The following is a 10,732-nucleotide window of genomic DNA, read 5'->3' on the forward strand; positions in this document are numbered from 1 at the left end:
CACCAATTTACTTCAAAAGAAGATGGACATCAAAGAACATCCATCTGGACTTTGCTTTTATTATGGAAAAGTTAACCAATGAGTAAAGAAACTGCCCTTGCCCCAACCATTGGCAGTACATTGTCCTAACTGGACAAGCAGGGCACAAAAGAAAGCAACTGCCTCACTTTGCCAAGACAAGGTAAGAAAGTTGTTCAAAATTCCTGCTTTACCAAAAAGTCTGCCAGATATTCTAGGCCTGCAGGCCCCAGATGGATGCCCCAGTGTTGCAGAGGAAACTTAGGTGACTGTTCAGGCAGCCGGCTGTTTCTGCCATTTCTATAGTTTGGGAAGTTGTTTGCTGTGTATTTCCTGCTTACTCAGGTAATATTATGTCCTTCTTGGATCTCTGATGGAGTTGAAGACCAAATAGTTGTAGTTTTCTTTGCCATCAAATTCAGAAAAGAAATTTATAAAAGTATAAAGCATATGAGGATGAAAGACATAAAAGCTTAAATTGTTTATCTAAGAAAATGTTTTGAGGTCTAAATAGATAGTTTTGGGTTGGTAATACAAGTTATGATAAAAAAAGATTTAGCTATAAAACTTTAAACTCACCAAGATAAGATAGATAATAGTTTATCCAAATTTGCCAAATACAAATGGACTGGATATTGTAAGTGTAATTTTTATCTTATAATTATTCTTATTGTATATAGTTTTACTGTTAGAGTTAAAACCCTTTCCTTTTTATTTAGACAAAAAGGGGAAATGGTACAAGATATTTGATTACATTGTGTAAAGATATGTCACTGTGATTGGTTTAATACAAAGCTAAATGGCCAATGGCTGGGCAGGATGTATAGGCAGAACTTCCAGACAGAGAGAGCTCTGGGAAGAAGGGGGCATCACCAGCCAGATGCAGAGGAAGCAGGACATGCAGGAGGAGAGGTAAAGGCCATGAACAACATGGTGACGTTAATAGAAATGGATTGTTAATGATTTAAGTTATAAGAGCTAAGTAGAAACAAGCCTAAGCTAAGGCTGAGCTTGCATAATTAATAAGTCTCCACGTCAAAATTTGGGAGCTGGCGGGATAGAGAAAGACATGTTACAAGGCACATACTAGTTGCCCAGGTCATCAGATAGCTCCCCTTGTACCTTTCCTCTACCAGGGGACCTATGTCCCCACCACAGGCCTCCAGTTCCTGAAATGACTGCCAATACTTGCTAAAGGGCATGCTTGTGATTTACTTAAATAATCCTTGTGCCTCCGTTCACTACCACATGGACCAGGAATGCTTGGATGTGCCCTTGACCTGCCCAAGTCCTGTGGCTAGGTCCAAGTGCATGCATAGACCATAGATAGCCACTGAAACCAGGATTAAGGAAGGAAACGAAGTCCCTTGCACCATGCAGAGAGGAGCTTCACACACTTAGAAAACAAGACTTTATTCCTTTAGAGGGTCCTGTCCAACAGTGACAGGCAGCTGGAGAGACACCCAAACTGGCTCCACTGTACCTGCTGCCAAGACCAGGGACACGGGCAACCCACACTGTGTTCTCCTGGGCCCTCTGCCTACCCACCAATGGGAATCCTGGCTGGCAGTAGTGAGGCAGACATCGGCTGACCCACGTCCCCATTTTGCAGACAGGTAACTAGAAGCCCAGGGATAAGAAGATTTCCTCTTGCCACAGCTGTCACACAGTTTCACTGTGGAGACACCAAGGCAGCGGCCTGCCTGCTCCCCATGCAGACCGTGCATGAGCAGAATCCTCAGCAGGCTTGCTGCCAGGACCCTAGACCCCATCTGCAGTTCAAGGGCAGCAGCCGAGAAGCACGAGGAGCATTCTACACTGTCCGCTGCCCCTACTGGTGAGAGCTGGCCAAGTATCTTCCTGGGCCTCTGTGGATGGAGGATCTGGGGAATGGGTGGGTCCTTGGCCAGCTTGTTATAGTCGGCTCAGGAGAGAGCCCTGGAGTGTAGGGTTTGAGAGATTCTCACCGGCAGTGCTGTCTGCAGAGTGTAGACTTAACCAGGCTTGACCTTCTCGAACGTACCATGTATGAAGAGTCCCCATTTTACAGCTAAGAAAATTGAAGGTCAGCGGGGTATAGGCTGGCTAGTATTGCCAGCCAAGGAGCAAGGAGACTGGCTGAGGAGCCACATTATCTGTGTCGGGTTTCAGCCAAGTGGCCCTGGGGAAGTTGGTGGGAGAGACAGCATCACAGTCTGGAAGGCTGGGCCAGAGCAGGCCCAGCAGGGGTGGCAGAGGTGCCCGAAACTGCCTCACTGTCTAGCTGGGCCTCCTCACCCCGGGTATATGTAAGCACCACAGTGACTGTGGCAAAGGTGGCAGCATTGACGGGAAAAGCACGTAACAGCGTGGAGGCCAGTCCTCGTGTGAAGACTCGCCAGCCCTCAGCCTGGTAGCTCTGCCGCATGCAGTCGACAATGCCATGGTAGCGAGGGGCTCCTTGCAGCCCATCGGCTTGCAGTCGCGACTTAACCACGTCCATAGGATAGGTGGAGAGCCAGGAGGTGATGCCTGATGTGCCCCCCGCCAGCAGCAGCTTGGGCACCAGCAGGTGGTCATCTGGCTCGCAGCCCATGGCGCGTGTCAGTACGTCGTAGGTGAGAAAGTAGACACCAAAGCTAGGTGTCTCGCGCAGAAGTGTGGACACCATGCCTCGATTGATGCCACGCAGGCCCTCGTGCCGGTAAATCTGTACCAGGCAGTCCAGGGAGCCCTTGTAGGTTCGAGCGGGGCCCACGTCCTGCAGCTGCAGCCTTGTCTTGGCCAGTTCCATGGGGCAACAGATGACACACTGAATGGCGCCTGCTGCTGCACCGGCCAGGAACTGATTGAGTGGTGAGTCTTGGCCCAGGGCCCTAAGGGTGTTGCCTTGCACCCCAAACACCAGTGCATTGATAAAGGTGAGCCCCATTAGTGGTGAGCCCAGACCTTTATACAGGCCCAGCACCTGCAGAGACAGAAATGCCATCAGGATGAAGGGTGCCACCCTGCTTGCATTGCCCAGCCATTCTCCTCAGGCCCTCCATACACAAGTGGCAGCCCTAACCACCCAGCTGCACATAGGAAGCATGCAGAATTCTGTTAGATGCAAAGTCCTCAATCCAAGACGCCCCAGCAATCAACTCACACCCCCATGGGCCCTTGTGGGTACCCCGATGACCTTTCCTGGGCCTCTGACCTCGGGTGGTAGCAACTCCAGCCTTGCACCCCAGCCCCGCAGTTGCCCTGCCCAGGCACTTACACTCTCCTGCTTGATGATGGACTGGAAGCAGTGCAGTGTCCCTCGGTACTGGGGCTTCTCCGTGTTCTGTACCTGCAGCCGCACCTGCGGAGGCAGAGCCAGTGAGCAGGGACAGGCAGAGCCACTGCAGCAATTCCCCTGCCCTGCAGTGCACAAGGTGGTCAGCCAAGTAACTTTTTGTGAATCTGGGATCCCAGGGTGCGCGCCGGGTTGGGTGTTTGAGAGATACCAGCTACAAGGACAGCCAGCTGCAGATGGGTTGGGAGTCCCCAAGACAAGTGGGAGGGACAAGGGAGGTCTCTTATGTGCACTACCACCAGACCAGCTCTGAGGGCTGAGGCTGAAGGGGAATCCCAGCCTGGTGTCACACTTCTAACCTCCATCAGGGTGGGATGCTGGGCCTCCATTCTGCTCCTGCTCGGTTCCTGCTAGCAGCCCTTTGACAACTATAGCCATGAGGCATGGGTGGTGGCAGACAGCTGACAGCTCCCCTACGTACTCATGGCAATAACTCCAGGACCTGGGGACACCGCCAGGCCCGGTGGCCCAGAGCCTTTTCCACCTCAAAGCACTCTTTGTTGCCTGAGAGCTTATCTGCTCTTGAAACACTGATGTCATGGCGGCACGGAGGGAGCATACTGAACTTGGAATCCATCTTGGTGCTGGGGTGGGGGGAGCTAGGTTACATCATGGTCTCAAGAGCAAGGAAGCTCCCTAGATCTGATCCAGAAAGGGTCAGCTGTGGGCTGGGTTGTAGCTCAGCGACAGAGCTACACTGGTTTACCTAGCACATGTAAGGGGCTGGAGAGAGAACTCAGTGGTTAAGAGCACTGGTTGCTCTATGAGAGGACCCACGTTCAATTCTCAGCACCCACTCTGTGGCTCAACTGGAACTCCAGTTCCAGAGGATCCAATGTTGGCCTCCATGGGGATCAGGCACATGCCTGGTACATATACAGACAGACAAAATACCCATACACAACAAAAACGAACAAATAGCTTTCTTATGATCAGTTTGCTTGAATGCCAATGGCCCAACCACAGTTGGGGGTTGCGGGATATACCAGTTGATTTTCTGAAAGACCACTTTCCAGGTATCCACAGGCAGGGGAGTGACTCCTATGGCTAAATGACTGTAAGGGGGGGGTGCTCTTGGGCTAAGCAACTCAGAGGAGACAGGACTACTAGGACAAAAGTGTTCTCTTGCCTGAAGGGCCTGCTTTAGGAGCGAGTACCTGTCAAGTCAGCAGCCTCTGCAATGGCGGGCTGAGGAAGTGGATCCTTGTTCTTACTAGCTGGACACAGCTGTGGGAGGTGTTTGAGACATTTGACCTCAACACGATGATATATGACTATGGCCAGCCTCATTGTGGGTGGAAAAAGGCATCCAGGCAGAATGTGGGCATGGTGGGTCGTCTTGTGGACAGGGTGTACCAGAGCATCGTTCTTACAAGCCTATGAGTGGAATTCATGGGCCACTGCTTGCCAGGAGCCTGCTCTCCAGCCTTCTCCCCAGGGTTACCAGATGACGAGGCTAGGCTGTCTAGAGCCTGCATTAACCCATTAACGTGGCACAAGTCATCCTGGTGCACAGGGAACAGCGGACCTTAGTAAGCTCATCCACTCCCTCACCTCACAGATGCCTGGACCAAGGACAGCTTTATAAGGTCGAAGCCAGTGCACAAGGCAGGCTCTTACATCCACACTATCCACACTGGAAGAAATCCCACCTCTGAATTAATGAGCTACTTTCTTTGCCAACAAACACCTGGTTCACTGAATTAAAAAAAAAAAAAAAAAGGAAGAACCAGGAAGTGAGGCTCAGCCCAACGCAGGATAGTGTGTTTGTGTTCTGCCTCCAGCTTTTTCCTTACACGAGTGGGAAAGGAGCCTGGCTTAGGCCTGAACCAAGCACAAGTCTGGTCTAGGGCCCTTCTGCTCACAGGCCGCTGGGCGCCGGGAGAACAGCCGAGGCAGGGTCCTGATGTGACTAGCTTGAATACTTACAACTCCAGCCACAGGGGAAACTTCCACAGAAGCTTTCCACCACAGAATGTGGGTCTGTCTCCTTGATTAACCCGGAGCTCCAGTTAATCAATAGTCAAGATTATGATTCAGGACGTAGCCACCCCAGGGAGTCCATGTCCAGAGAGCCCTGGCCATTTGAAAGTGGTGGTCCTTAGGACCTTGCTGGGTGACACTGCCTTGCAGGGACATGCCAGCACTCAAGACAGTCATGACAAGCACCAGGCCAGAAGGACCAGGAGAGAAATACCCTCAAGTTTATTTCAGGTGTGTGTTTGTGAAGCTGGCCTCAAACTTGTGGTCCTCCTGCCTTAGCCTCCCAATGCCACTACTTTAGTGTCTGCTACCACATCCAGCGGATGAGGCAGGTTTTCCTAACACAAGCTGGCCCCAAATTCTCAGTTCTCCCTAGGGCTGGAATTCCAGGTGTGCTACCCACCACACCTGGCTCGGTAAAGTTTGGTTCCTTATATTTCTGTCTTTCCCACCTCTTATTTTCTTTCAGGAAGATGTTAGGGGTGGGGCTAAAGAGAGGGCATTATTCGTGAGACCCAGCAAACAGCAGTTAACAGCACTGGCTGATCTCCCCCAGATCTGGGTTTAATTCCCAGCACCTACACAGCTGCTCACAACCCACCTGAAACTCCAGTTCCACCAGGCACACACATGACACACAGACATACATGCAGGCAAAACACAAATACGATAATAATTCAAAGAAGATGCCAGGGAAATTATACATCAAAACAGAGTAGGCTTTCTCCTTCTGGCAGATAAGAAACCTGCTCATCAACACCTCAGCCTCCGCTGGCCAAGTAAGGCAGTTCAGCCTCTGTGGGAGATGCCCAGGAGGAAGGCACAGTCACTTTGTTCAAAAGCTGAGGTCCTGGGGCAGAAACCCTGCAGGCCTGACCCAACTTGTCTGTACCTCCACAAGAGACTCACCTTGACTGTGTCAAAAGGGTGTCCCACAAGCACACCTGCCACACCTGGAAGAAAAAGGTGCCCGTGACCAAGTGCCTCAGAACTTTGAGGAATCGTGTGTGTGTGTGTGTGTGTGTGTGTGTGTGTGTGTGTGTACCCTGGGCCCATCCCAGGAATCCCTGCAACCACCCCTCTGGTAACAGGGGGCAATCAGCACCCCCTTAACCCAAAGCTGTGTCCATTGCCTTCCCCTGCATCTCCCTGAGGTGTTGTGTCCCCTGGGGAACTGCACTGCAGGACACCACAGGAGGCTCCGGGAAGTTGGAGTTGGAAGTTAGCCTGCCACCATCAGGATCTGAGTTTTCCTTTTGTTACTTCTTACCTTCAGGAACCGCTCACAAAAGGATTCATTGTCTAAACCCTACTCAGCTCACCTGAAAGGTACTTAGCATCCTCCTTGCCCTACTCCACCACACTCCTGGATGGAGATTAGGAACTGCTAGGAAATACTGCCTGAGGACCTGCAGGCAGCTGGCAGCTACCTCCCAATACTGCTCTACTCTGAGTCATGCTGGGTATATTTATCACTTCAGGGCCACCAGAGACCCCACCCACAAGAGCAAGGTTCACCTCTCCCCTAAGAACATTCCTCAAAGTGGCCTGCGGGTAGTGAGCAGCTGTGTGACTCCCCTGCACCCCCACCCACAGCCCAATGACCCCCCCCTTTTTTTTTTTCCAAAAGAAACAGAAGTCAGTGAGGTTTCCTTCTCTAGGAAGCATCTGCCGAAGAGCCTCTTTGGGGCTGGCCGGTGGCCAGTGGTAGAGTGCTTGCTCACAATGCTTTAGCAATGCAGAAAAAAAGTTCCCTTTGGTTGCTAGTACTTTATGTCTAACTACAGTGGCTAATGTTGGGCAATGAACAATAACATCACCAACTTCTGGTCACTGCCCTTGGTTCACACCGATCTTAATCCTCCCACCCCAGAGCCAATGAACTCATCCTACAGATGAGGAAACCAGAACCGAAATGCTCATAGCAGTACATCTGTGGTGTGTGGCCAGTAAGTGACACAGCTGGAACTTCAGCCCTGCCCTGGACTTAGCCACTCTCTCCTGGTCCGACAGGACTGGTCACAGAACCTGCCGGGAGACACTAACAGGTGACATCTGTGCCCAGACTCTGCCTTGCACCCTTCAGTAATGTCCACCATGTTCCATGCTTCTGATCTTAAGAAATTTTTTTTTCTTTTTGGGACAAGGTCTCACTACGTGACCCTGGGTGGCCTGGATGTCCCTATTTAGACTAGGCTGGTTTCAAATTCTCAGAGAGCCCGTCTCTGCAAGTGTGCTACCACATCTAGAGTCCCTTAGATCTGCTCTCTCAGTGTTCAGCACTTTTAGTTCAGTAAAACACTGACTAGTAACACTCCAATCTTTGCATAGGAGAAAAGGTGAGCAACCCCTGAGCCCCATCCACCCCAGCCCCCATCACTGCCACTTTCCCACGAGGCCTCTTTCCTCGGAGTCTGCTAGGCCACATCCAGTGCTGGGGCTGGGAAGCCTGCTAACCCTTTCCTTGTTGTTCTATGAGGACACCTTGGGGACTTCACGAGTGGATTTTAGGAATGTCGCCAGGGGATGCCAAGGGTGTGCCTGTTTCTTTAAAGCAACCCGGTTTGGCACTCCACCAGCCCTCGAGCTGCAGATTCATTCAGTTCCAAGCCGGGGAAATTTCCACTATAATCTCTTGCCCCTCGCCACCATTTCCAGGCAGGCTCTTTTCTCCTGGAGACCCTCACATCCTATTTCTAGGGGTGGGACCTTGTTTCCTCCCTTTGGACACCAGCTCTCACCTGCTTTTAACTTCCTGGTTAGTGGTTGCTGGGGCAAAACCAGGACTCACAGAGTCCAGTGGTCCAACCCCCTGCTTACCATGTTTTGTATTTGCAAATCCTACTTCCGGACTTCTTTTCTCAGGCTAATCTGAATCTCTTAGGGCTTCGGAAGGCCTAGCACCCACGGCTGGTATGCTGGGCATCTGGGAAACCCTGTTAGCCTTCCTCCCTCTTCCTCCAAGGGTCCCCTGGTGCCAGCAGAAAGCCCAGCTGTGGGCAGCTGCTCACAGGTGCCAACAACAGTCTTTGCCATTTCCAAGATATTGCAGAGACCATGAAGCCTCTTACCTACCCCTTCCACTGGGAAGCCCCAGGAGAGTCCCAAGCTGGCAGGTCTTGGCACCCCCACTCCCTACCCATATCCTTTTGACCTCACAGTCCCTTTGAGAGTCAGGGAGCCCTGCCTGACCACCTCCGAGAGGATACCCCAAATCCAAAGCCAGGGCAAATCTTATACCACGAGCTTCCGAGGACAGGAAGGGACACCTGGCAGCACAGTTCTGGCAGAGATGACAGGTCTCTTCCTTCCACACAGACACTGCCTGCTGACCCGGTACTTCTCTGTCACACTGGTCCATGCCCTATCCAGAACCCAGGGGCCACTGTGTCCTCAAGATTTGAGACCCATCCTTACACAGGAGGGAGTAGGTAGAAGCCAACCATTAGTCAAGATATTTGCCCCGTCTCCCACAGAGACTGAAGGCAGGATAGGATGTGTGCTGGGGCACTCAGGCACACCCACATGCGGGTCTTCGGGAAGAGAGGCTCCACCACCCACCCGTCCCAGGCAGGCGCTTTAGAAGGTCAGATCCCCTGCTTTAGAAGGTCAGGTCCTCTACTGGAGCACCTGTGACGGGAATCCGGAAGGCACGGTTAGGACACAATCAGACCATTGTCTGCCCCCTCCCCCCTGCAGCCCCATCCCTTCAGAGAGACTGGGCCTGAGGCTACAACCCCGTCATTTCTTCCCTTACTGACTGAGTCCAGAAGAGGTTCTGCAGGTGACCTCCATCTCAGCCTTACCCTGCATCACTTCCCTTTAGTTGGGCACTCTCTATGTACCCTGGGTGGGAATGCAGACTGGGGCTGGACGTAGGGCACATGATACCCTTGAGATAGGCTGGGTGAAGATAAATGGGCATCACAGGTAAGAAAAGCCTTCTTGAGCCAAAGTCCAAGGGAAGGGGTGGCTGAATCATGGGGTGGTCTGGGTCTCTAAGCAAGCCTGGTCAAGGGGTGACTAGATGCTCCCCGGGGCCAACTGTACTGAGTAGGGTGCAGCCACAGAGGGAACCCTGGCCCTGGGAAGACTGAACAACATAAGGGGCCTTTGGCCATAAAAGGGGGTCTTCCCCCCAACACACAGGTAGGGGCTAAGATGGGACCCCTTCTAGGCCTCTAATTCCTCACCAACTTTTAGAAATCCCTGGGCTTCATCCCCCTCCCACGGCTCACAAAGGAAAGACTGGGTAACAGCCTGAGGGCTCTCAAGCACTTTGTGGGCACATCACTGCCTTGGGAAGGTATCCTGACAGACCAGCCTTCTCCACCCAGGGAGGGAGACACAAGCACGGATTAAGCACCTAAGGCCAAGGGCAGTCAATCACTGTTCCAGGTGAGACCTTTCCGGGTAGGGCTATGACAGTAGCTGATAAAGGCAGTAGGACAGGTGGGTAAGCCAGGCCTGAGCCTCAGGGCTGAACTCAGCCTTGACATAACCAGCCAGACCACGGCCATCTCGGAAAATTTACCTGGAATCCCAATGGATCCAGACTCTGTACTTAATACTTACTAAATAAACTACGCCTCTAGGTACAAGAAAAGGCACTAAGGGTTCAACAGGTTCGCACCGTCTCATCATGGGCAAACCTAATCTGCTCTCCGCCTCAAGCACTCCTGAGTCAGGCTGACCTGACCACCCGGTGGACCGCCTCCTCTTCTGCGCCCTCCAGCAGCTCAAAGCACCACCTGGGAAGAACTGGGCGCCTAGGGTCAGGCCAGCCCTCTAGGAGGTCGCTCGGTGTCACCACCGAGCTTGGACAGCTGCTAGGAGGGAAGAATCCGCAGGCTACGTGCCCGCATCCTCCGATCTGTCCCTGCCTCTGGCTAAGTCGCGGTGTCACCGGGATACCTAGCACCCAGTGCACACCACACGGAGAGCCGAGAAGACACCTGTCCTCGCGCACCAGGCAGGCTGCGAAGCCTGGCTTGCTTGGAGTCTCCTTACCTCCAGCGCATCCAGCCAGGAAGTCGAGCGCCATGGCCCGGCCCCGCGAGCCGCCTGAGTCCTACTACTCTTATGGCCCTCGGGCCGTCGGGGCTCCGACTGTCCAGCAAGCCTGGTCCGGGTGGCGGCTGGGTGATGACTCTTAGGAAAGCTCTCCCCCTGCGTCCAGCACGCGGGGTATCACCTCTCGCCGTGCGCCCCGCCCTGCCGGCCGCAGCCCCGGTGCAGAACGCAACCAATGGGTACACCAGGCGCGGACAACACCCCGTGCTCTGGGTGTCGCCGCCAAATTTTATTGGTTGGGAGCTCCTGGAGGGTGTGGCCTCGGACACAGTGGGCGGGGGTATTATGGGGCACGGCAGACAAAGACTGTGCTTCTCGGGCCCGCCCGCGCGGCCCGGG

The 10,732-nt window shown here is 52.9% G+C and overlaps 1 protein-coding gene across 1 annotated transcript; it reads right to left on the reverse strand.

Moving 5' to 3' along the window:
* Positions 1–886: 886 nt before the first annotated feature.
* Positions 887–10,516, reverse strand: Slc25a29 (solute carrier family 25 member 29). The gene is made up of 4 exons (XM_005343544.3): positions 10,331–10,516; positions 6,230–6,273; positions 3,260–3,343; positions 887–2,965 (listed from the first exon to the last, which is right to left on the reverse strand). The coding sequence occupies exons 1-4, from the start codon at positions 10,362–10,364 to the stop codon at positions 2,207–2,209; spliced, it is 921 nt and encodes a 306-aa protein (XP_005343601.1). The 5' UTR covers positions 10,365–10,516; the 3' UTR covers positions 887–2,206.
* Positions 10,517–10,732: the final 216 nt, after the last annotated feature.

This window comes from Microtus ochrogaster, chromosome 1, assembly GCF_000317375.1.
Source record: "Microtus ochrogaster isolate Prairie Vole_2 chromosome 1, MicOch1.0, whole genome shotgun sequence".
Taxonomy (NCBI): Eukaryota; Metazoa; Chordata; class Mammalia; order Rodentia; family Cricetidae; genus Microtus; species Microtus ochrogaster.